Raw genomic sequence first — 27,441 nt, 5'->3', positions numbered from 1 at the left:
AGGTCTTGAATGAAGATGCCTTTGAATCACTACAAATTCCTCTGGACAGAACCTGGTTTTTGGTTTTCTGTTATCCTGCTGAAAAATGTCAAGCCTTCCCTTGCTGAATAAACAGATATTACCCAAATGCACCCAGCTCTGCATGCTGTAAGCAGTCAGGAGTACAGCACTGAACCATGGAGATTAGGACTCTGAAGGGCTTGGTGCTGGGGTGAGCTGAACAAAGTTGTTCCTTGGGTCAGCAGATTAACCCTGTACTATGAAAACTTTTATTTTCCTCCTGAGCTAATTAGCTTTTCTTTTCATATACTTACTAGAAACAGCATGACCAGGGATTAACCCTTGAAGGCCTGCTTCATAGCCTAGCTAGCTTCTACTGCTAAAATTACATAAATCTCAGGCTAATTAAGTGGAAATAAATGCCTCCTAAGCCCAAAGCAAGAGATGTATCTAGCCAGGTCTTTTGTCAAGGGTGTATTCAACTTTGTGCCTGTTGCCTCAGTTACACTCTTTTAATGGAGAACTATGGGTAAGTTATCTAGGAGTGCTATGTTCAGTAAACATTTATCTTCCTCTGATTTTAACTGCTCCAAAACCCAAAACTTCACTGAGTTATGGCCTGAATCATAAACAGACAATCAAAGAAAACAAAGCAAACAAAACCTAAACAAATACTCCAACTCAAACTGCAGATTAGCTAAGGAATACTCAAGATCTGGGAGTGACTGAACAATAGGTCTCTTTTGGTAAACCAGTCACAGCCATGATTTCTGTTTGCTCAGTGGCCTTTTTACCCAATTGTTGCTATCAAGATGTTTGTTATATTATCGACATGTTCCCTGGTGGCAAGATACATCTGAGCAGAGGAAATGCCTCCTTTTCTCTCAGACTCCTGCAGCTGTGGTGGTAATCCGTGGTAGAGTACAGAGCGCTGGGAATTCCTGTGGGATGGTGTTCCCTCATTTCTGTCTGCTGAGTCACATGCATGATCAGCTAAAAATACACTGGGCTCTTGTAAAGAGAAGTTGTTCAGGTCAGCTATGGTAACTGTCGCAAAGTTTTTAGGGCTGGAAAAGCATGGGTGAGAAACATCAGCTTTGCACTCTTATACACTCAGGATACTGTAATCTTCAGCTATCTCCCTTCATAACATTGACAGCAACATGACTCAAATGGGGTCAGTATTTCATGCTTCCTACAGTTCTACAAACAAAATTACTTTCATTTTTCATCTCCCAAGCCTTTCTAGTTCCTATGTGATCTTTTATGTGTTTGCACCATCCTTTTATTTCTCAGATATTTCATCCTTTGAAGCAACAAGGCATCCAGACCTAGTTGCAAACACACATAGTGGGACTGGTTGATCACCTTAAATGAAGACATTGAGACTCCTGAGACATCCCCCTCATATCATAGAATCATAGAATCATGGAGACATAGAATCATAGAGTCATAGAATGGCCTGGGTTGAAAAGGACCACAATGATCATCTACTTTCAACCCCCCTGCTATGTGCAGGGTCGCTAACCACCATACCAGACTGCCCAGAGCCACATCCAGCCTGGACTTGAATGCCACCACGGATGGGGCATCCACAACCTCCTTGGGCAACCTGTTCCAGTGCATCACCACCCCGTGTGAAAAACTTCCTTCTAATATCTAACCTAAACGTCCCCTGTCTCAGTTTAAAACCATTCCCCCCTGTCCTATCACTATCCACTCCTTGTAAACAGCTGTTCCCTTTCCTGTTTATATGCTCCCTTCAAGTACTGGAAGGCTGCAATGAAGTCTCCCCGGTGCCTTCTCTTCTCCAAGCTAAACAAGCCCAGTTCCCTCAACCTTTCCATAGGAGAGGTGCTCCAGCCCTCTGATCATCTTAGTGGCCCTCCTCTGGACCTGCTCCAAGAGCTCCATATCCTTCCTGTACTGGGAGCCCTGGGCCTGGAAGCAGTACTCCAGATGGGGCCTCACAAGAGCTGAGCTGGTTTTCACAGCCCCTGAGCTGGTAATGCCTAGTGAATTCAGCTGTGTTACAGCTCCTCTACTGAGAATCTGTGACTTCATGACACTCACCTTATAGCACTGGTAAGGACATGAAGTTCAGGAAGAGAAAACCCTTGAATATGATGATGAAAAAAATGTTAATGTGTTCAAGACTGAATGTCATTATTGTTACCCCACTGAAAAGGAAAACAGAATTAGAATCATAGAATAAAATCACAGAATTGCTCAGGTTGTAGAAGACCTCAAAGATCACTGTGTCCAACCACAACCTAACCATACTACCCTAACTGTAACAACCCTCCACTAAATCATGTCCCTGAGCACCACATCCAAATGGTTTTTAACACATCCAGGGATGGTGACTCAACCACCTCCCTGGGGAGCCTATTCCAGTGCTTAACAACCCGTTTGGTAAAGAAGTGTTTCCTGATATCCAACCTAAACTTACCCTGGCACAACTTGAGTCCATTTCCCCTCGTCCTGTCACCTACCACCAGTGAGAAGAGACCAATCCCATTCTTGCTGTAAGCACCTTTCAGATATTGGAAGAGAGCAATAAAGTCTCCCCTCAGCCTCCTTTTCCCAAGACTAAGCAGCTCCAGTTCCTTCAGTCTCTCCTCATAGGGCATATTCCTCAAGCCCTCCACCAGTCTTGTTGCTCTTCTTTGGATCTGCTCCAACACCTCAATGTCCTTTCTGTGCTGAGGTGCCCAAAACTGAAAGCAGTACTTGAGGTGAGGCCTCACCAATGCTGAATACAGGGGCAGGATTACTTCCCTAGTTTTGGTTACCACACTATTCCTGATACAAGCAACGATGCCATTGGCATCCTGTTTCTGTCCTCAAGATCTTCATTCCTTCCTTTGCAGAGAGGAAGTAAGCTCTGTGTGGAATAGTTGCTTATAACACGAGTCAGAAGAGCCTGGGGAACAGGTGGTATCTGCAGGTTTCATCAGGAAGCAAAATGGTTTTATCCTTTGAACAATCTGACCTAATTTTTATGGGCACCATTTGTTTTAGAGCTTTTGTTTGTTTGCTTGCTTGTTTTGTTCTAGAGGACATTTCACTTTTCTAATGGTATAATTAGGAGAAAGATGGGCCAGACATGTGTTCACTACATTGTGACTGACATGATTATCCTCAGCTTCAGACAGCATGGTGAGAAAGGACTTACCAGCCTGAGTTCCAGAGCTACACATCAGGCATGTTCTAAGCTATGAATGTGCCCACAAGAGGATGGGTTTGCAGATGTTTTGCAGACTTGGTAAAATGAAGCTGTTTGAACCATGGCTTAATTTCACCTTATTTTTCCCACAGGCAACAAATGCCCACACACTTAGTTGAGCAGTTGGCTACATCACAAGCCTGGCAGCTTGTCAGTGGTAGTGTGCCAGGCTGTAACTCTCTTTGAGGTTAATTGTGCTAGGAGGAACTCAACTGAAACTGGGACCTGCTGTGTGTTTGCAGCTGCTTCAGTTTATTTGCTTGCATCCAACCAAGGAACACTGTTGGCACCCCTGATTCATGACCCACACCATGTGAGCTGCTTTGGAGCCCTAAATGCCTTCTGTGCCTCTGACTCAACACCCAGGCTCTCTCTGAGCAGTTTCAGGGTGTAAAGAGAGCAGACAAGCACCTCAACGCCTAATATTCTCACTTCAGGCTCTACTTATTTCTGCTGGTTGCTGCAGAGGTGGCTGTGAGCCTGTTGACTACTAGTCCAAATAATGGCTGCTGTCCAGGAGAACAACCTTAAACCACCAGGGAACTCTGGAAAAAATGCTAATCCTAATTAAAACCTTTAGTGATTCTAAAGCTCTGCAAAGAGAAAAGATTTGTCAGCTTTCCCACTTCCATTAGAAAGTAACTATCTGAGTTAACACAGAGGAACTTTATGCACTGTATCCAGCACAGACTAAATTGATGCAGCTGCCACTTACTCAGGAATGTACAACAGCAGTGTTATCTCACTCCTCTCTTTAGATGTGGATATGTATTTTGACAACCACTACACTAAATAGGTTGTCAGCTCCACATAGCCCTTGACTCCCCAGCTTCCAAAAATGTGCAAACACTTGTCATGCTACAGAATAATCTACTTTTCCAAAACTCTAAAATTTATAAATAGTGACAGGGTCACAGAAAGAAACAAGCAAGCTTCAGAGAAAGATGTCCTCAGATATATTCATGATTGAAAACATCATTTTCTGGTCTTAGAACTAACAGCTGATTTGCTCCACATTGAGGCAGCAGAAGTAGGGACAGCATTTTCTAAGAAAACCTCAGCCCACCTGTAAAAAGTAAGTCCTTGAATTGGGTTCAGAGCAAATAGGAAGCAAAGGCAAGTGCAGAGTTTGACATGGAGGTGCTGCTATGGCTTGACCTGAAACCCTGTGAAGACAGTGAGAGTTCTCCAAAAGGTTTCCACAGAGCCTTTGCTGAATTCATCAAAGAATAGGCCAAACCCACCAAAGTGACCCCACACAGCCCAGTGGCCACCAGGCAAATCTATATAGCAAGCCAGGGGGAAAATCAAGCTGGGAAATTAGTCTATGAGTCAAGATCAATGGGGTCCATGACCAGGCACAAGAGTAGCTGTGACAGAGCAAGAGACAGGTACCTGAGGCTCAGACTAGGACTGAAAGCCCAGGCTGGAGCCACCTGGCCCATGGATAGAACCCCCAAAGGAGGCTGATCAGGACCATGGCCTGGCATACACATGCTGTGAAGCTCTAGATCTCTTTTTCACAGTCTTTTCAGGCCAGAACTGTGTTTTCTGTTAGCTGGAGCAATACATGCGAGTCAGAGCTGGCATCTATTCATGTTTTCATCATAAATTTGCTGTTTGAAGTTAGGTGGGTTATCTTCCTTGCCTCTGCTTGTCTCCTTGCAGAATTTTGTATAGACTGGGCTTATGGCTGTACAAGAGCCTCAGAGTCTAAAAGACATTAGATCTTGGCCAAGAGCTATTAGTCCAACATTGCTTGCAGTAACACTGCTATTTCCAAGTTAATACCCCTTCACCTTATTACGGGGTACATACTGTAGGCATTGCCCAACTGGGACAATTTGTCTCAAACTGTAAAGAACAGTCAAGGCTCTGAATTAACTGCCTGGGATATTCTGGGGAAGCCTGCAATAAGGAGGTCTTCCTTATGCTACTGTATTAAGAAGTACTACAGTCGTCAAGCAGTATTCATAGGCAGATTCTGATTCAGGAGGTGGGTGCTACAATCTGTGTTATATAAAGAGAGAGCTTTTGTTTGGATAGTTACTACCTGATGTAGTGACTTGATACTCTTTGATGTATCTGCTCTTTTCTCAGCTCTTCAGAGTTTTGGGCAAAGATTTGGCCTGAAGTCAAGTCTGTTGCAGTGGCTTGGGATGGAGGTGGGCAGAGGAAGGGCTGGAAACAGAGATTTTCAGGACTTAGGAGAGTGGGGAGATGGAGCTGCTGAGATTTGGAAATGGAAAAGTGAGAGAGCAAGTGATGATGGACTGTGAGGGCTGTATGGCACATTCTCAGGTGGGAACAGGCTAATTTACTATTTTTATAACAACTGTTTAGTGCTTTTACATTGTTCAGTGTTGACTCTCAGCAAAAGTACAGAGATTGTTCCAACCAACCACTCTCCAAGCAATCACTGTCATTTGAGATGAAAATGAGCAAGTTGCATTACAAAATAAGAAGTTTCCAGCTGAAGAAAAAAGGGCAAACTCTATAAGTGGTTGCAGAGTTAGGATCTCTTTGGAGGAATAACTTCATCTTTGTGGAAGTACAGCATTCCCTTTCATGGATAAATGAAAGGTAGCAGCTAATTGTTGCAGAAACACAGGGCCTGTGCTGTTGTCAACCTCTACTTGGACATACAGTTCTTCCCAGCACAGCTAATCTCTGTGACAGGGGCAGAGAATGGAAGTCCCAAGTTCTTGAAACGATTTTAATGCACTAATTCCATCTTCTGAGGACAGAGGCAGAGGGAGAGGCGTCCAACTGTATTGAGGGCATGGGGTACTGTCCCCTTGGCATTGACCTTTTTGCTTCTGGCTCCATGGAGATTGCTTGTCAAGCTGATGGGGGAGTGTTTGAGTGTCCAACTGCAGCATTACATGATGTGACACTACTTAAAATGAGCTAAATGCAAAACAAGACTGTGGACTTCATACACTGCTGTGTCAGTCTGGCTGGCTGTCTGGGTACCCCCATTGCTTCCCATGGAATTTTTTCAGCACGGTACTGTGGGGCAGCCTTCAAACATTTCTCATTGATTAATTTTACAGGAACATATACTGCTCCAGAGGTAATCCATACTGCATTGTTGATAAGGGCTTGAAGTAATAATGCATGGTAGTGATAGGAGCTCGCCTCCTTAAATCTTTGTACAGACATTTATTTATATCCTCAACACTGCTGCCAGGTTGCAAAGACTTAGCAACTGGTCTGCCTTCCGTATGCATGAAACCCCAATTGCTGAGAAATCAGATCATCTTGCAGTTTTTCATGTATTTATCCTCACCATGCTATTGGGTGCTGGAGAAATGCAGAACCTCCAAATGATAGCTAAATTTGTCCACACCCTAGAGCTCAGTTCCCACTGAACAGGAATTTACTACTTCAGTACTTTAAGCAGAAGTTCTGCAATATGATTTCCTCGATAGAATAGGCAGTAGAGACAGTTCCTGCTAATGATGGAGAAATTCTTTTGCAGAGAGAAACTGCTGTGCACCTTTTCTATGGCCAGACAGGGGGTCAGCATCATTCAGTTGATTTGCAAGGGATCTACGATGATTTGGGGTGAGAGACTGGTACATACACTAGAGACAGTCATTTATTGTCCAGAGCTCTATAACCAAACTCCCTCTCTTTACATGCTAGCATCAGCATAAAACAAAATGCTTGTTGTCTAGAATTGTGAAGGAGTTTTCCTTGGTTACGCCGTCAATGTCTGCCAGGAAGAAAGCACAAAGATACATTGTTGGGGAGGGGGTGAGACTAAGTCCCTGAACTGTAGGACACTCCCTGCAGAGGAAGAAAGGGCAGATTGTCCCCCCCTATGAGGGGTACAGAGGAGGGCAAAATAATCCGATGATACACTTCTGGGTTAAAACCCATTTTTGGTTCAAAAATCCTTGTTGCTGAGAACTGGAACATGGTTTGCAATATGTAGGCAGAAAGAAAATGGGCCATAGAGGAAAGAAATCATCCTAAGAAGTGGCATCAAACCTCAGTAGGAATGACACTGCCAAAATGACTTTGCTCACTCGGCAAATCAGCTCCTCCCTGTAAAATGGCAGTGGTGCTCCCACTGCCTTCCCCTTGGCTACTGGGATCGCAGACAGGATCCCAGACTGTATGTAGCAGTACCTTCTCTGGCCTCAACAGTACTACTTCAGACGTATCTTGAATGCTGGCCTTTCCTGACCTCGCATGAATCTCACGTGAATCTCTCCGATAGATCATGGGCAAATGGATCAGGTATTTGTTTTAGAAACATCTTGGAAAAGCCACCACTGGAGCTTGTCATCGGCTGCCTGTTCATGTTTGGAAAGGGAACATTATGAACCAAAGCATGAAGGATGCTGGGGAGGGGAAGACCAGATCTGTTTTCTTTCCCTGTGCTTCCTTACTGTGCATTGCCAAACAACATATTTACTTGTACTTTTCTCCTCCTCACTGTAGGAGATCTGGTTTCTGAGCCCTACTCTCATCTGTTGCACTCTGAGACAATTTACTGGGCAGAGCTGTGGCTTTCTAAATCCCTTTATGCTTATGTCTTGTGCCATATCTTTCTTGTCAAATACGGCCTCTCTCAGGAGATCCGGAAGGACAACATAAAGGTTATGATGCACCCAGATCCCAAAGTAATGGGTAGATAGGCCTCAGAAGTAGCTAGGTAGTTGCTTTTTCTTTAGCTAAATACAGGATACTACTGTCAAATCTTGTATTCTACTTTTCTTTCAATACATGGTTGCAGATCATAGAGACATAAAATCATTAAGGTTGAAAAAGACCACTAAAATCATCAAGTCCAACCATCAACCTATCCCCACCATACCTACTAACCATGTCCCTCAGTGCCACATCTGTCCTCTTCTTGAACACATCCAGGTGTGGTGACTGCACCACCTTCCTGGGCAGCCTGTGCCAGTGCCTCTCTGCTCCTTCTGTGAAAAATTATTTCCTAATATCCAACCTGAACCTCCCCTGGCACAACTTGAGGCTCTTCCTGTCACTTATCTGGGAGAAGAGGCCAACCCCCACCTCACCACAACCTCCTTTCAGGGAGCTGTAGAGAACATTAAGGTCTCCCTCGAGCCTCCTCTTCTCCAGACTGAGCAATCTGTTTCCTCAGCCACTCCCCATAAGATTCATGCTCCAGACCCTTCACAGCTTCATTGCTCTTCTGTGAACACACACCAGAGCCTCAGTTAATGCCTTCCTCTCTGCTGTCTATGTTCTTCAACCTCCTTGATCTCAAGCCCATGTGGTTCCCTAGAGCTGGCTGGAAATCTGGAAAAGGGCAATCACTGGTTCTGATGTTGCATTGTCGTGCCACTGTGAGGACAGATGCCAGCTGTGTTTGGGCATGCAGGGCATAACTGAGTGTTGCCAAGTGATCTCGGAGGCAGTGGCTTGGTGGGTGCTAAGAACAGCTTTCTCTGTCTGGAAGTCATTTCCAAAAGGGTCTGAGTTAGTGCTGTGCCAGAGACACCCATTATTTGTACAGACTTGGACTCAGCAAGGACTGAAAGTCTTTTGATTTTTATGAGCTGGCATGAGACTTTGCATAGGGGATGCAGGACTGGGATGGAACACTTACAAATGCTCCTAGGCAATGGAAAATTTAAATATGTGGGCCTGGGACATGCATTATAATGAGGTGCTTGAACTGTGTGCTTGCTCCATTGCAGAGCCAGTGTCTGTCAATGCTGTGGCATCAAACAACTATACATTGTCTCCCTTTGAACTGCAAGTTTCCAGGGTAGCCAGACTTCACCCTCACCCTGCTCCTCAAACAACCAACGGACTGTGGTAGAAATGTCACCAAGGCTCAGATTCCTCCTAAAAGGTGCCCAGATGGTCTGACATCATCCCAGATGTCTCTGAGGCTGCTCTTTATCCCAAAAAAGGGCTGAGGGCGTTCAGCTGCCCCAATGGAGCGTGTCTTTTCCCATACTTTGTTCTACCATTGTTTAGCTAAGTGGAGCTGGCTTCAGGGGCTAGACAGAAAGGTAACAAGTGGCAGCTGAACTGGAGTGTAGCTCAGGGAGTTCTCTACTCTGCTGATGTTGAGAGTAATAGAATCAGAAGCGCTTGAGTTGGAAGGAATCTTTAAAGGTCATGTAGTCCAGCTCCCCTGCACCGAACAGGCATGCCTACAGCTCGATCAAGTTGCTCAGAGGCTCATTCAGCCTGACTTTGGATGTCTCCAGGAAAGGGGCATTTACCACATCTCTGGGCTACCTGTGACGGTCCTGAGTCATCTCAGCCCCAAACACTCTCTTACCCATAGCAAGAATGAACTAGAAGAGGAGTAGCTGCATTGCATGCCCAATTATCAGAATGATCTTCAAGGCAAGGATGGTGGCTGGGAGCTGGCTCATCTCTGACCTCATATGCTTGAGAGGACATTACCTACACATACAATGCATAAGTGCAAACCCATATTCAGGTTCTCATCATTTCTGAAGCACAGACTAACTGTGATCATTTTCCAGCGACTCACTGTCACCCAACCTTACACCATCATTTTTTCTGGTCCAGCTCTGGACCAGATATAGCCCTGGAGATGGCTATTTCAAGCCCAAGGTTCCAGCTGTATTAACAGATCACTCAGCATCATCATTTCTTGACTCAAATGCACTGGTATGGCAGTTCAGTCTCCACCTCCCTGCTCAGTTTCATCTATGCTAATTGGGGGCTTGGGAGGAGAGGAATAAGAGGAAACTCTCCTTTTTAAATACTGTTTCAAAACATGTTGCTGATAGCTACAAACAATTCCCAGTTGGCCAAAAGTGATTTTTTTTTTTTCCAGCTGGTCAGTATTGCTATTTTCTGTCACTCATTAATTCCTGCTCCGTCCTCCACATAAATATACATGTAGCCAGGCAAACGCTTTGGGAGAAGTGTTATGCTTTACAGCACCTGGTACAAAAATGTTGGACTCTTAAACTGGACCTCCCCATTGTGAGTGGGCTGGATCTATGCTCAGCTTATCCCCAAAATGAGATCAGCATCATCTGCTCAGCTGTAGGGGAATGATCTGACCCTCACCAGGGAAGAAACAGTTAATTTTCTGCCTCACAGAAGAGTGTCTTCGGAATGCATTTCAGTGCAGTGACTCACTGGGGCCAGGCGGGAGTAGAAGTGCAAAGACCCCATCCACCGAGCAGCTTGGGAATCCCACTTCTTGGCTGCTCAGAAACAGGAGAGATTCCAGCTGTGGCCATACAAGGCCAGAACAAGAAACCTGCTGCTTTGTCCAGAGTGAAGTCGCTGCCAAGCACTCCTTGCACGAAGAGCTCTAAATCCTCTCTTGGAGGCTGAGGAGACTGGAGCAAAGGGCTGAGCCTCTAGAGCACTCAGTCATTGCGATGTATTTAAAGATTTCAAGCAATTTTACCAAGAAATTCTCTCTGTTGAAAGTTTGATTTGCCTGCCAGCTCCTGAACTGCATCCAGCCCTCCAGAAGGAAGTCACGTCTCTCTTGCAGTGCATTAATGGAAGCGAAGCCATAATGAGATTTCAGGATAAATCTGGAGACTCATACCTAAAGGTGTTCAGGGCCACATTGGTTCAGGCCCTGGGCAGCCTGATCTGGGGGGTGACAACCCTATCCACAGCAGAGGCTTGGAGCTTGATAATCTTTAAGGTCCCTTCCAAGCCAAGCCATTCCATGATTCTATGATTCTATGATCCTTATGGGCTGGGAGGAGAGATGGAAGCAAACAGCATGAGGCAGGCAATTCAGAGCACTTTGGGAAAGATGGAGAACCAGTTCAGCTCCTTTTAGCTCCATGGTGCTCAGAACTGGACAGGATTAGGTCTTGAGGTAAGTTTCATCTTCTCTATAGCTGCACTGCCTCTTGGATGCAGTGCTGGTGGACAGGCACTTCCAGATAGTGACTCAGCCCATGCTAAAACCTATCCAAAACAGATGGGATGAATTACTCTCTGGAGGTATCTCTCTCTGCCTTAGAGAGGGATTAGATGATGTGCCCAGCTTTCTGATGACCAAGTTGGGAACATTGAATCCCACCCTTCATTTTTACTGAGGATGAGGTAACAGCTACATGAGAATGAACCATTTGGCCTCATTCATATTCTCCTTGCTTTGAAGCAAAACCATGTGCATAAACACTTGTACATATATGTTTGTGTATATATGCCTACTTATATTACATGAAATCAAATAGTTACAGAAGTTACAGAAACAAATGCTCAAGATGCCAGAATCTGGGTTGCCTGTTTGTCTGCATTAATGGACGTTAGAATGTTTTGCTGGTAAAAACTGGCTCAAATTCCATGGAAACAGCTTAACTACCACCAAAAAAAACAACAAAAAAAAAAACAACAAAAAAAAAGTATTGAAAAGGAGAGAGAGTATGAAAGGAGAGAGAGATGGTCCCAGCCCCACATTTGGATCCTGTGTGAGGATGTGGAGGAGAAATACTGCATTTTCTAGGAAAATCTGTTTCAGTTCAGCAGTTCTAGCTTGGGTGATGTGCACACACAGGCTGCACTGCTGCTCTGCATTGTTTCTGCCTTTCTTCAGCCTGATTGCAGACAAGAATGTCAAAAGGAATTTCTGTGCATGCTGGAGGTGAGATGCAGTCTCTCAGTGACAAGGCCAGAGCAAGATTATTTTCCTCTTGGTTTGTTCTCGGGGGGGAAAAGCAGAGCTTTTTGGGCCCAGTAAAACCCTCTGAGGAAAGTGCAATTTGACAGATTTGAAAACAACCAACAAAAGGCTTTTTGAAACGGGAAATATCAAGTGATGTTAGTTATAATCAGAGCTACAGTATGGCTAATGAGATTTGTGGGGTTTCATACTAAATTATTCCTTCTAGGTCTGTTTCCCTCCCCAGTCCACACTGTGAAGTTGTATGCGGGGAGCTGTTGTGGTCGCATTTTTTCCCCGTCCTGTCCAAGCTTTTCCTCAGCAGAAGTTGAGATGAAGACCTGATCATACCTATGTAGGATAGAATCTTCTCCATTTTTACTTTCTTCTTACCTTGTTTCCAGTTTTTGAGGGACAGATGAATAGATCACAGTCATTATAATGTAATAAACACAAATGTCCTTTTCTCCACTGTGTGATGGCTGCTTTGCCCTTTTATGCATAAGTGAGAGATGAGTTTGGCTACTGGGAGGATGAATCCTGCAATCCCTAGAGGGAAAAAAGCATACATGGAGGACAGAAGCAGGCAGTGAGGAATCCAGACCTGGCTCCAAAATGCTGGAAGCTAAGGGAAATATTTCCTTGAACTTCAGATGGACCTCAGGCTGGAAGCCAAGTCACCAGTTTGGAGGATTAGAGATTCCTCTGTTGTGGGTAATTTGTTTGCAGTTGCATCATCAGCTTCCATGCAGAATCCAGAGGGATACTGATGGCACAGCCTGATCAGTTCCTTGAGAACTTCTCCAAACTGTCTTTGCATAGCAACATCAGGCCTAGAAACATCTGGTTTCCAGCAATACTGATTATCCTTTCTATTAATTCTGGACAAATCCTTCATTTTTCTGATAGGCATGAGAGAAACCTTTAAATGCCAATGGGTCCACCATATTATTCCTCACAGAGCTTTCCTTGGAATTTCAAAGACTTAGTGATGGCCAAAAATGGGCAGAGCTGAGAAGCTGCTGATCCCTCTGCTTACAGTTGTTGCCTCGCTCCTCTCGTGTGTTTTGCATATAAATGCAGGGTATGTTTGAAAAGACAGGGAGCATCTTCTCTCAGCTGGTCTTAACAAGCTGAAGTTTGTCTCCATGTGGGCACAGGATAATACACCAAAGTTGGTCATACTGGGAAGGATGAACACATCTGCACTCTTCCTATTGGCTAATCCACCGTGGTCTGTCATTTCTATCACACAAGAACCTTAACTTCTTCCACTATGAACTCAGCTCAATACCAGCTTTGCTCTATCTGAATGCCTATATTTGCATGGGATGACAAATAGCAGAACTATATAATGCTGGTATATTGCTGTAAAAACAATATGCCTGAGACGAATCCAACTAGCAGGTAGAATCAGCAATAATTAGTCAGGATGCATTTGTTTTTCTTATTCATTTGAATGTATTTGCTTATGCATTTGCTAATTTCTAAAACTATTCACTGGAGTGTATACAAGCCAATCAGTATCCTAATTATGAACAAGGCATTTGCATCCTTGATATATATAGAGGTGTTTCAACTTTTAAGTAACCCTTTTAGCCATATGTTTCTTACAACTTAATTCAAGTCTAGAGGGCTTTAGAAGATCTCTAGCAGTCTTTTGGTATTACTTAATATTATTCAATATTCATTATTCCAGAGGTCATGTTTTCATGAGCCAACAGTAACACAGAAACATCTGTAAGCTTAAGCACTGATTCTTGCCTGCCAGAGCACTGGCCATTAACCTGCTGATCTTCTTTCTCTTCTCTTTTCAGACCAAAGAAGCTCTCTTCACAATCCTCCAGGACCTAAGGCCTGAAGACCACTTCAATATCATTGGCTTTTCCAACCGAATAAAGGTCTGGCAGCAGGATCGGCTGGTGCCAGTTACCCCAAATAATATAAGAGATGCCAAAAAGTACATTCATAACATGTCACCTACTGGAGGTAGGAATGAGATTAATTTTGATATTCAGAATTCAGTGGCCTTGTAGCATGTAGTAGTAAAAAAAAAATATTAGTATTTATTCATGGGACAAGGGAGCCTCTTCCCTGCCTTCGCTCAGGGTTAGGTGGCAGAAGGATATGTGTTCTGTACAAGCTTATATGATGGGCAGCTGTCCCCAGAGCTCGTTATAAGACCTGATAATAATTCTTAAAAACAAATTGTGCCCATTCTCTCAAATGTGGAAGAGAGAAAACTCGCAACATCTTTTCTTAAGGGCACAGGAAAAAGAAAACATATTGCCATCAAGGACATACAGGACTGGTACTCGTACAGTTTCTGAAAACCTGTATGTAAGTAGGCACATGATTCTACCTGATATGCGAACCCCAAGGAGTAGCCAATCTGGCCTATCAGATTACCTTCTGCAGGAGATAGTTCCTTACCTAGTATTTTCTCCTTCTTGTCTCTCTATGTTCTAACAAACAGTAAGGAGTAGCCCTAATAACATTCAAGAAGTTTTTGTCCCTTTTTGCTTGTGCCTTCCTGTCAGGAGTGGAGAGAAGAGAACAGAAAGGCTCAGTGATGGCGGAATGCAGGCATGATTTTGAATTAGAATCAGTGGTCTCCTCAGCCTATGGACAGCAGTATTAAAAAAAAACAAAACAAACAAATAAAGAACATACAAAAAAACCTAAACAAACCAAAAAATGAAAGGTTGAGGGAGCTGAGCTTGTTCATCTTGGAGAATAGAAGACTCCAGGGAGATCTCATTGTGCCCTTCCAATACATGAAAGGAACTTACAAGCAGAAAGAAGACCAACTTTTCATACAGTCTAATAGTGATAGACGAGGGGGAATGGTTTTAAACTAAAGGAGGAGAGATTTAGATTAGATACTAGGAGGAAATATTTTATTCAGACAGTGGTAAGGCACTGGCACAGGCTGCCAGGAGAAGCTGTGGGTGCCCCATCTCTGCAGGTGCTCAAGGCCAAGTTGGATGGGGTCCTTGGCAGCCTGGGCTGTTGGGTGGCAACGCTGTCCAGGGCAGGGAGGTTGGAACTAGATGATCTTTAAGTTCCGCTCCAACCCAAGCCACGTTAAGTTTCTGTGAAACATACCAAGGTTTATAATCAAGAATACTTCGGCAGCTGTGCCCATCCTGGCTGAGGACTCTGCAGGTAGACAAAGAGATGCAAATTGCTCTTCCTGCAAAGGACCACAGCTGGCTGAAGGTCGAACAGGGTCTTCCTATACTTGCCCTTGAACAGTGACCACTCCTAGCAAAGGAAACACTCTGATGGATAAACAGAAAACAGGATGGTTGGCCACACTGTTTGTATTAAGAGGGAAAGAGTTTAGGAAGTGCTCAAGGGACCTGCCCAGTTAAACAATTGCCAATAGTGGAACTAAATTCAGAGTACAAAGCTTTCTACTACTGAAATGCCAAAGTGCAGGGGCAGCTGAGTTTGCCCGTGAACCTAACAGAGAACAAAAGCAAAAGGAAATGATTAACTCCAAGGTTCAACAGGAATGTGCAGCGATAGTCCACTGCAGGCCAGCAATACTTCGGTTTTGGCTAACTCTGCATTTTCCTTATAAATATGCTTATGGCTTGAATATCTTCCTGTGAACATGAATGCACTTTGGCTCACAGATCAAAGACACAAAACGTGTACTGTGCTTACACTGCTGTCATACTCACACGCCAGAGAAGTAGAAACAGTACAGTGGCACACTATTTGTGCATATGGCAAAATGCAGTCCTCTGTAGCTCTGTGGTTGCCTTTGAAATAAAACTCTTTCTTTTTTTCTGAACATGCATTAGGCTCAAATTCTTTTCACAGCTATTCTTCTACTGTACCTGTACATTCTCATATATTTTCTCTCCTCAGGCACCTCCATTTATCATAGGAAATGGTTTGGTGAAAATATACTCCTTGACTAACAAAGCCATTTCTCTTCTCTTTAAACTTTGAGGATCACTCACATTTGAGTTGTACTGACCACTTGTTTTGCATTTCCATTTGAAGGGTTATTCTGTCTCTCCAAATCCTGTGCCCTGCAGATAAAGTGGGCAGAACTTGTTTTCCTAGTTCAGATACCATCTAAGAGAGACCCATAATTAAGTTTAACTATTTTTTGTATGCACTGGCAGGGCATGGTATGTACTATGCCTCTGGTTACCAGGGCTGATTGATCGTTGTACACTGAGACACCCAAGGATTCAACAATTTCACATAATAAGCTGCAACTTGTAAATTAATTTATAAGAGTATAAGCAGTTAACCCAAAGTGGTGCTAGCAGAGTGGAGCTGAGTTAAAGAGCTAGAGCAACCTCATGCAGAGAAAAAGAGCATCCTGATGAATAGAGGTGCTCCTATTCTGCTAAAGGGAGAATAGGGAAGTGATTTGCAATGTCCTTAGAATGTGAAATGAGCTAATCTTTTTGGTGCCTTCTTAGGGACTAATATTAACAGTGCTCTCCAGACGGGTGCAAAGCTGTTAAATGATTACATTGCTCAGAACAACATCGATGCCAGAAGCGTCTCTCTGATCATCTTCCTCACGGATGGGAGGCCCACTGTTGGGGAAACACAGTCATCCAAAATCCTCAGCAATACCAAGGATGCCATCCGTGATAAATTCTGCCTCTTCACCATTGGCATTGGCAATGATGTGGACTACAAGCTGCTGGAGAGGATGGCACTGGAGAACTGTGGCATGATGAGGCATTTCCAGGAGGATGAGGATGCAGCCAACCACCTGAAAGGGTTTGTTCTGTTTTATCTGTCCTTCATGATGATCCAAGGGATGGAACACCTCCCCTACGAGGACAGGCTGAGAGCTGGGGCGGTTCAGCCTGGACAGGAGAGAGTTCTGGGGCAAGCTGAGAGCAGCCTTCCAGCATCTAAAGGGAGGCTACAGGAAAGAAAAGGACAGACTCTTTAGCAGTGTCTGCTGAGACAGGACAAGGGGAGATGGTTTCAAATTAAAGGAGAGGAGATTCAGATTGGATATAAAGTAGTTTTTTTATGATAGGGTGGTGAGGCAGTGGAATAGTTTGACAAGAGAGATGGTTGATGCCTCGTCCCTGGAGACATCTAAGATCAGGCTGCACCAGGCTCTGAGCAGTCTGATCTAGCTGTAGGTGTCCCTGTTCAGTGCAGGGGAGTTGGACTAGATGACCTTTAAAGGTCCCTTCGAACGCAAATGATTCTATGACTCATTGATATCTGCATCATTTTTTAGGGCCATTCTGGGAGGGAAATCCTCTAAGGAGACATAGCAAGATACAGGAATTTGTCTGAGGCTCAATTCTGGGTGAAAGATGCAGAGTATACTTAGAAATTGAGATTGCAAGTTTCTTTCTATCCAGAAATTGTTTTTTTCCTAGCAGAAACTCTGAGGTGTACTGGAGCTTCCTAGCCCCATAGAATGTTCCCTTTATTTAGAACACTCCTTTAGACATGTAGACCTGGAGAGACAGAAGACAAGTGTCATCTCTCCTCAGATGGATAGAAGGAGAAAAGGAAGCACTGATCACTTTACACTAACAACATAAACAGCACAGAGAGGCTTAGGAATGAAGATACCAATTTGGTGTGGAAAATTATTTCTTTATATTTTAAAAAGCTAACCTCATGCCCAAACTCCAGAATATATTTCTTTGAAAGAAAAAAATGTAAGGGTCATTCTTGATGTGATCATGTAGTCATTTCTTACCCTCATTTTTCTTTGTGACTCTAACTCCTGACAGGTTTCTTGTAATCCTCAACATTTAGTAGTACTAAAGATCATGTTTCTCTTGTGCCATCAGTTGTAGTCCAAGGGAAGACCCTAGTGGGGAATTGCACAAAGGTACCGTGGCTTTTTCTTAAACATCAGGCAACACAGACCCATCTGCCACTCCACCCATGTCATTTGCTTCTCCAAACATGTATTTTGGATAGCAAGTGGCATTCCCTGGCAAATGAAGGATCTGCTGATTGACTGGGCTACAGAAACTCGGCATAGCAAGTACTTGTTCAAACACCTCCATCTGATAAACTGCTTACTGTTTATCAACAGTATGTGATGGTAAAGCCATTTGGTACCAAATTTATAAGAAAAAGTAGAATTATTTACTGGAGGCCAATTCAAATCACTGGTGGAGGGGAAATCGACGTGGGTAACATAGATGTGGGTAACATTTCTGATTTGTGCGCTCTGATTTTTGTGGCTTGTATTTTCATGCAGATACTTCCTTGTGCTATATTATCAGACAGGTTGTATCCTTCACTCCACCATTTTTTTAATACTCTAGGAGCTATTGCACGGCATGTTTTAAGATTTAATTCAGTCATGTTTTAAAGCATGTCAAGGTTTCTACAGTGAAGACACTGTGTGTTCAGAGAGACTTTAAAAGAAAGCCAGCTGATTCAGGCTTTGGGTTTCTTTTGAGAGAGAATAAAATATAAAGTGGAACTCAGCCTCCCAACAATCTGTATGAGCAGATGTGAAAAAAAAAAAGCTAAACTAAACTAAAGGGCTGAAGCCAGCTCCTTGTTTGTTTACAAAATCAGGCTGAAATGATTTGCCAAGAGATATAGAGGCTAGCATTTAAATAGGAAATTGAGCATTCCTGGAGCAGCCTGGGAAGATCCATCAAAAGCATACTGCTGCAGGAAAAACACAGTACTGTAAATCTGGGCCTTGACCCCTTGTAAAAGCTTTCTGGCCTGTACAACAGAGAGTATTCTTAGAAGCGGGGTAGGACACATTAAAAAAGCATTATAGGATTAAACTCTCTGGTTCCATGGAGGCTATTGCTTGCTCCAAAAGAAAGTTAACAATAAGGTAGCACTGATTTCCAGGCCTCCTTTATTTAGTGTTTAAAATTCCTATAGTCCTTTGAAACATTCTTGATTTTTATTTTCCTTTGGCTTCCCAGAAGATGACAGACTCTTTAGCAGGGTTTGTGGTGATAGAACAAGGGGAAATGGTTTCAAGCTTAAAGAGGGTAGATTTAAGTTGGATACAAGGAAAAAGTCTTTTACAGTGAGGGTTGAGGCATTGGAACAGGTTGCTCAGAGATGAGTTGATGCTGTGTTCCTGAAGACTTTCAAGGTGAGGCTGGATCAGGCCCTGGGCAACCTGATCCAGCTGTGATGTCCCTGTTCATTGCAGGGGAGTTGGACTGGATGACCTTTAAAGGTCCCTTCCAACTGCAAGGATTCTATGATTCTACGATAGTATTCCTGTTTATCCCACATCAATCATCCCAAACTGTAGTAACTAGGACTCTTTCCAGAAATGCAGGAGTTTTGGTTCAGATACTCTACAGCTTTGGGGGATTAGCATCTGCGTCTTATAATTTCTGGTTCTGGAATAACACACATAATATAACCACTAGAAAGTTACAGACAACAGCATGTTTTCTGTGTATGCTTTGAAACAAATGTGGGACTTTCTGTGAGTCTGAGAAACCAAGAATTATTTTTAATAAGCATATGTAAGTGGACAGAGGTATCTCCTTGCAAAGCTCTTGAATTTTAGAGGAAGTTAGGTGACTGCCAGATCATGCTGGGATGCTTCTGAACAAAATGCAGTAAGTCTGCTTAGATGTCTGCTCAACACTGAAAACTAAAAAAGGGTAGAGAATAACTTTGGCTGAAAGGCACCTGTGGAAGTAATGTAACCCAGGCTCCTGCTCAGGAACTAATTTCAAATTTAGGTGAGGTTTCTTGAGGCCTTGTCTATCAAGTTTTGAAAACCTCCAAAGTTACAGACTCCCCTGCCTCTGGGAGCCCAGTGACACAGGTGACTGTAAAATTTGGGGTCTGGTAGATCTAACTGTTCCTGAAAGAATGGGAGATGTGTTAGTCTGACTGTAAGTGCAAGAGCGTATGCATACAGTCGCATGCAGTACTTGCAGTGAAAAATGTATCTTTATTTCAGATTCTATGATGAGATAGGAACACCCCTCCTCTCTGACATCCGTATTGATTACCCTGAAGACAATGTGGAGCAAGTCACTCAGAACTTCTTCCCCAACTACTTCAATGGCTCTGAAATTATAATAGCTGGCAAACTCATCAACCGCACCTCAGATAGCCTCCATGTGGAGGTGACTGCTAGCAACTCCAAGAAGTACATCCTCCTCAAAACAGATGTGGCTATTGACTTGCCAAGCACGAATGACATCAGAGCTGTCCCTGGTCTGGAAGATGGCAGAGCTGATCAAAATTACATTGAGAGGGCATGGAGTTACCTCACCATCAAGGAACTGCTAAACTCTCGGCTAAAGAGTAATGACAATCAGGAGAAAGAATATTTAACAGAGAAAGCGAAGTCAATGGCCCTGGCTTACAATTTTGTGACTCCCTTCACCTATCTGAAGATGAGAGAGGCTGGGCTCCATTCAGAACCACCTCACGAGGAGCTTATCAGCCCTTCTACTGATGGCATTGGTGAAAAGTTGCAGAGCTTGCAAGGACACAAGGCACCACCAGGTACGAGGTGAAAATAATCATGTGCTGGTAAGAGGTTTTTATTCACGTGGTTAATCTCTCATGGCTGACTTTGGTAACAGGGATGATCCAGACAATGAACTGAAGAGTGGTAAACAGAAAACTGGGGTTTTCATATCGATTTTGTTAATTGTGTGCTGGACAACATTGAGCAAGACCTTATAGACACAACTCACCTCATGAAAGCACATACTGCTTTTTAGAAGCTACAAAAGAAAATCTGGTGTTCTGAATGAAGCTTGAAGTAGCTACAGGAATATGTTCCATAATTTCTTTGAGTAAATGTTTGGGAGCATTAGTATACTATGGCTTTTTCTGCTGCTCAGTAACAGCCTTCTCTTCTCACTCTTAGGTATACGCAGACATCAAGATAAGCAAAGAATTAAAATCTCCAAAACTTCAGGTTAGTGCCAATTTTCCTGATCTTTGTAATGCACAATAACAGCAGCTGATTTATAGAGAATTCAATTGCATGGCACCACGGTGTAACCATTCCAATAAAATCAGCCAAAACCCAATTTACTATACTGCAGAGTAGAGAGGAAAATGAAAACAAAAACAAAAAACAAAGGGCATAAGAAATGAGGATAAGTGTTGGGAAACACAGCAGGGTAGTTCATCGACAGTATTTGATCCTTGTGTTTGCAAATACTGTAAATTAGTGAACGGGAAGAGTGTTCTCACTCTGTAACAGAACTGGTCAAAAAATGTTAGATATTTGCAACCTAATACTGTTGAAACATAACAATATTGTTGGAGAATTAAAAACAAGAAAATTCTATAGTGTTCTACTATTTTCCTGTTGCTTCTGTAGCTCTACTTAACATTCTTGTCATAATTAAATGCTGGAGAATAAGCCCAGATCAATAATTTAGACTTGAATTTCACTGGAAAAGATCAAATTTACCTTATAAAGTAAGGTTTTGACTTGTCTTACAACCACACCTATTTGGTACTTTATGGCCAGTAAAGGATTTAAAAAAAAAATACAGTCATGGGATTGTTTAAAATCTGTTATCAATAGCTCCAATATGATCTTGGCCAGGAAGGTTCAGTGGGACATGTGCCCACACAGCGATCTTTGGTTAGAAGATATATTTATATATGCTGTCAGGGATGTTGCCCATGAACAGACTATGAAAAACAGGAATATTAGACACTTGCATGGTAAATCCCATATGAAATAGTATTTCAGGCAGAAAACACCCAAATTTTCTCCTGGGCTACTTTGGGTTTCAATTTTTCATTGAAAACACAATGCCTTCTGTGAGAAAAACAAAACAATCTTTGTGAAAAACAAAGCAAAGCTTGGTGCTTCCTGGCAAAATGTCTAAAAACAATAAACAATCAGGCCTTAGGAAAAAAAAGAAAAAACAGTGAAAAATACTCTTTGAAAAGCAATTTTGTTACATTCTTAAACTCTGGAATTTTGTGTATGTCTCTCACATCTGTCTCCATTCCATGTCTTCCCAGCGGATGGAGACCCTCACTTTGTCATCGATTTTCCCTCCAGCAAGTTCTCTGTCTGCTTCAATATTGATGGAGAACCAGGAGACATTCTTCGACTGGTCTCTGACCATAAGGAATCTGGTGAGCAGTTAAGGAAGTTGAGGTCTTCACTGACTAGAAGCAAGGGAGTGGCAGTCACGTACAAAGGCTGAGTGTGCCTTTCAAGTGTGTGTGCTGCTTCATTCCAGCTAGACTGGAGAGCTCAGGTCCTGCTGACGAGAGTCCAGTATGGGCTGGGAGTTGTACTTGAGCAGAATTGGAACAAGCAGAGGAGGCACAGCTGAGTAAACAGCCACGCTGAGAGATCCCACAGGGGATTCACCCATTTGGTTCGGAGGTGATGCATTTCTTTGGTAGCACAGCTTCACTAGCGCTCTAGTTGCAAGGTCACAACATAAAAGTGAGAGATTTAGCAGCATAGATTCATCAAGATTCCTTGTGTATTCGAACTTCACTCTCTACTTACAGCATTGATTGATTGCTCCAGGACAGAGCAAAGTATTCAAACGTGTTAACCAAGCAGTGAGGCTTTTTCACTGAAGTCATGATAGCCTTGAGAAAACCCCCACAATTCAGGATCTATTTTGCACAAGCCAGTCTGATAACCAGAGGCCCAAACTGTGGTCTGATCTGATCTGGAATTCTAAGCAGGGCAACTAATAAGCAGATTATGTCCTAAGCAGGAAAATGGTGGGAGGCAGGGGGTGTCAAAACCGGAGATAACTCACACACTTGTTTTACAAAGAAGATAAACAACTGCAACAATTATTATTAAAGTCACAAGAATTATTTTCTGTGGTCAACTCTCCATGTTTCACATGCATTCATGCCTGCCTTGGTAAATAAAATCCAGACCCTGGCAGTGTTTCCCTGCATTTCTTACAGTGACTACGTATGTGTTGCTACTTGTGCGACTCCATGGCTGAAATGCAGAATGAGTTTAAGGAAAGCAGACTGTAAAACTAGCCTGTTAAGTCTATGAAGATGGAAACTATAAAATCCCTTATGAATGGTGAGGGTAGAGAAATTTCACTTGTGTGTTGATGTCTTGGGTCTAGATTGGATTTGCCACAAGCTTCCTCCCTTACTGTCCCCTGAGAGAGAGTTGGACTAGATGACCTTTAATGGTCCCTTTCAATGATTCCACAATTCTGTATAGTAGCTGTGCAAAGACCTGTGGGAAATAAGCCACTTTTTACAGGCAGGAAGTCACAAAGGTAATTAAAGTTATTGGGAATCTTGCTGTGGACCTGAAGGCTTCAGGTGGCTCAGTGGGATCTGCACTTGAAAGTGTTTCTTTTGGGTCAAATGTGAGGGAAGCTGAAAGGACACTGCTGGTAAAACTGAAAATAATTCAATCAGAGTGCAGGGTCAGGGTATTCCTCTGCAGCCACACAAAGTGAGCCTGGATTTCTTACGCTGATACCTGAAAAGGTTTAGCACATCACACTGTTGTGGTTCAGGCTATTTCCTCTATGGGTCTTACATCATCTTTAAAGCTGTGGCTGAGGTAGTAGAAATTACTTTGCAGCTAGCCAGGTTATATCTCTTCTTAAGAATCAAGTAATGAGGAACACGGTCTCAAAATGTGAACTGCCATGAGATCCTCTGGTGCAGCAACTTTTGGATACTTTCAGGTCCTGTTCCTGGAAGAAGTTCAGTCTGTATGCCAGCTGGTGATTTGAGGAAAAACAGGCCTGCCAGCAGCTTGCCTTACTTCTCTAGGATCTGTGTTTGCCCTATGTTTGCCCAAATCTTAGCAACAAATAAATAGTTTAGTTAAATCATACCATGGCTGGTGGAGTTATAGTAGTCAGCAAGGTAAATATTTCTCTTATATAGCCCAAAAAACCCCATGTAAGTGTACTGATTATAAGTTGTCCTGACGTTGGATAGAGCTTAGGAAGTGGCTGTGCCAAGAAGCAATTGATTCTATCCTGGGTATTATGTACACATGGTCGGGACTAAAGAGGCTAAAGCCATTTGCCTCCAGAGCAAGCCAGTGTTTCCTAGCTTGGATAAATTTAGATACTCTACGTAAGTTTATCAGTTTGTAACACACTGGTAGAACTGTTTTGAATACTGATTAGTAAAATAATTCAAGCATGAGGTGGTAAATCTGCATGTAGTTGGTTGCAAAGCTCGTATCTTTGAGACAATAGACCTGTTCTTGGTTCCAGTCTTCACTTACTGGTTCTATTCCTGCAAGGTGTAACTGTGAATGGACAATTAATTGGAGCTCCTGCACCACCCAATGGCCACAAGAAACATCGGACTTACTTCAACACAATCACTATCCTCAGCAATAAGCCAGAGAGATCTTACCTGGAGATCACACCCACCAGAATTATCCTGGATGATGGAGAACGACTTATTCTGTCCTGTGACCGGAATGCTGTTGTGAGGAGCAGCAGCCTAGAGGTGTCCATCTCTGCCAATTCCAACATCACTGTGACAATTCGAGACACAATCAGCTTTGTCATCCTCATCCACCGCTACAAGAAGCCAGCCCCGTATCAGAAGGATCACCTGGGGTTCTACATCTCCAACAGTAAAGGTCTCTCTTCTGACTCCCACGGGTTACTGGGTAAGTAACGGGTTCTCAGGTTTGGAGCTGTAAACCATGGAAAAATTATCCTTCCAAACAGTTTCGAAGGACAGAGACAGGAGGTGATGAAAAGGGTACGTGGAGGTGAAGTTACCAGGTGTAACTTCTGCTTCCTTTTGTAAATGACTTCTGTTGCCAGCATTCCCAACTCCTCTCCCATCTTGCTTTGTATGAGCTCTCTCTCACTATCCGAGCTACGTCTGTGCCTGTGTTACCCATTACCACTATTTTAATGATTGTTTAATGCAGCTGTCATTTGAATGCACATACTAGAAGCTCACAAAGATAAATAATACAGAGAGAGAATGCAAATATTTCACAAGAACCCCTAATAAGGCATCAATAAAATGTTCTCCAATAACAGTCCTAAATTAGAATAGATCAGCAGCTACGTGCTCTCAGGATGTAACAGAATTGGGTCCGACCCTCTCTAAGCAGAAAGGAGAGTCAGCTGAGGTCTTGCAGATCCCAAAAGAGACTTCTGGTCACAGAGCTAGTGCATTGCCAGAGATCATTGGCTTACAGCCTTCAAATTCTGTACTTCCATACATATGAAGGTCTGTCTTAGTAGGAATGAGTTGTTTACATTTGAGCCTGATTGAGATTAAGAAACATTAGTATTTCTTGTTACCCTTTTCTTTCAATTTTTTTTAATATGAACCATCCCCACATTCGGAGAGCAGCTGGGCTTTAGGAAGGTTCAGAGAACGTCTGAACAGTTAGGCTCTTTTGGATGACAAGAAGTGATGTTTATGGACATACACATATACAGAACTAAGGCTGAAGCCAGTTTCCATGACGTTCAGGCATTCTCAGGCTGAGCAGGAGATGATCCTTCAAGTTTGGAGTTTTGGATTCAGGCCCTTTGCATCTGCCTAAAAGAGATTAAGAGGTTTAGAGAGGAGAACTTGGTGTTATAGGCCTAGACAGTCTTTCCACTTGCTGATAGGCTTTGGGCTATCATCCTCTAGTAACCATGGCCTACAGAGGGGAACTTACTACCTACTAGCAGATCAAGAAGCTCTTTAGCTCAGTCAGTGGACAAGAAATAAGGTCTTATTCTAATCTCTGTCTTCACAAGTTTTATTAAAGTATCTCAGGACCTAGACTCGTCCTGCTATTGCAGAGAAGCTGTAAACAACTCTGCACTCTGAGAACCCTCAAAATATAACCTATTTAACAAATTACTTATACGTAGGCACAAAGCAACCATTAAAGTGATGTGTTTTATATTGTGTTGCAGGTCAGTTCTTGAGCCATGAAGTTAAACTTCTTCGGGAATCTTTAAACATAAATCAACAGCAAGTTGGCCAAAACCAAACCGAAGCATTACAGCCAAACCTTACAAACACTCTGAAAGTGAAGGGCCGGCTTGTTCCTGTTGTGTGGAAGCAAAGGAGGATCTACAATGGCCAGCAGCAAGTTGACTGCTGGTTTGCCAAAAACAACGCAGACAAACTGATTGATGGCAGCTATAAAGACTATTTGGCTTCTCATCCTTTTGACACTGGGACCAGCCCTGGGACGAGAAACAGCCTTTAAGACTGATCATAGCAATGCATTGCAGCAGCATGTGTGACAGCGGGTCCCTTCTGAAGCCTCTAGAGATAGGCAATTTATGAATATTTCTATACTTTTTGGTGCCAAAGAAACCAAGTCTTGTTGCCCTTGGAAATCCACTGTCTCTAATTCATGCTACATGAACAGGGTTCATCAAATTCCTGAAGACAAGGAGGTGGGAGGAAAGGATTGAGGATACAGTTAAAGTTGTGATTGGTGTTCTCCTAGTGGGTCAGGAGGGAGAAAGGGGCTGGCAGTCCTATAAATGCAGAGAGCTGCCTGCCTTAAATCCATTCAGGGATCTGTGCAATAACCCCAGGGTCTGTGAGTCACCCATGAAAGGCGTGAATCATACATCACAGTGCCTATCTAGGGAGGCAACCTTGGGTGAAAATACTTTGCAAGGAAGTGACGTGGAGTACATGCTCCAGCCATGGTCCCTGGGAAGAGAAGAGGGAGAGGAGAGATGGGTGGATACTCATCTGCAGAGAGCCATTAGCATCAAAAAGGTAAGAAAGAAATAAAAACTTTAAGGCCACAACAAGGTATTGATTTCTTGGCTGCTGGGATAGGGTCTGGATTTGCCACTAAACATGCTGCGCCCTGAATACTACAGACTCTTAATATAGTGGTGAAAACCCTTATAGAGCTTATTGCTGTCTTAGAGCACAGGCTGCATGCATAAAAGCACCTGTGGTCCTCTGCAGAAATAGGATCGGTGCCAGCAGTCATTCCTCAAGCTGTCCCATTTAAATGACATTATAAATGTCGTGATTTCATCCTGATTCGTTACTCCCTCAGAGAGGAGCAAAGTTCCATGGTGAGCTTCCAGCAAACCTCCCATTTCCTTGAGCAGAGCATTTCTGCTTTGCAGAGATTTAAATTTGCTGAAACATAATGAACATGCACTCTCCATAGCTTGTGAACCTACAAGAAGTGTCTCAATTTTGACTTTAGACTGGACAGTTGTAGCTGCTTTTCTAATCAGAGAAGTATTTATTTATTCCAAATCTTCAAAAAATTTCATCCCAGTTTCCCTGGCTGCTTCTCCTTCCTTGCCCTGCAGGAATTTGTACACAGCAGGAATTTGGCAGCAGAAGCTTTTGCCAGCCACCCCCACTGCAGGTGGTTCTGCTCTGCAAAGAAACCTCCAAACCCAAACAGCAAAGCTGTGGTCTATTTTAAAATGAGGCACCACTGAATAATGCTATACATCAGCCACAGGGGAGTTTGCTGGTAGAGAACTTGGCCAAAGAGGACTCTGACAACCACAAAGTCCAAGTCTTTGCGGCCAAATTGAACTCCTGCATGCTCTGCCTCTTCTAGAGAAAGGAAGGCGGGTAGATAATGGAAGCATCTCCAGAGCTAAATGATATCCATGTGTGAGCAGAAAAATAAGAAGTTGCCAGAGGCATACAG

At 43.2% G+C, this 27,441-nt stretch overlaps 1 protein-coding gene across 1 annotated transcript in view; it reads left to right on the top strand.

Moving 5' to 3' along the window:
- Positions 1–27,120, top strand: part of ITIH5 (inter-alpha-trypsin inhibitor heavy chain 5) — a 47,368-nt gene extending 20,248 nt beyond the window's left edge. The window contains exons 8-14 of the mRNA XM_048933805.1: positions 13,664–13,835; positions 16,298–16,607; positions 19,774–20,327; positions 20,698–20,748; positions 21,819–21,935; positions 24,064–24,441; positions 25,706–27,120. Of these exons, the coding sequence (XP_048789762.1) occupies positions 13,664–13,835; positions 16,298–16,607; positions 19,774–20,327; positions 20,698–20,748; positions 21,819–21,935; positions 24,064–24,441; positions 25,706–26,004 (1,881 nt within the window). The 3' untranslated portion in view covers positions 26,005–27,120. The remainder of the gene's footprint in view (positions 1–13,663; positions 13,836–16,297; positions 16,608–19,773; positions 20,328–20,697; positions 20,749–21,818; positions 21,936–24,063; positions 24,442–25,705) is intronic.
- The last annotated feature ends 321 nt before the right edge of the window (positions 27,121–27,441 follow it).

Source organism: Lagopus muta, chromosome 1 (genome assembly GCF_023343835.1).
Source record: "Lagopus muta isolate bLagMut1 chromosome 1, bLagMut1 primary, whole genome shotgun sequence".
Lineage (NCBI taxonomy): Eukaryota > Metazoa > Chordata > Aves > Galliformes > Phasianidae > Lagopus > Lagopus muta.
Note: the sequence above shows the minus strand (reverse complement) of the source record. Positions and strands in the feature narration are given on the sequence as shown.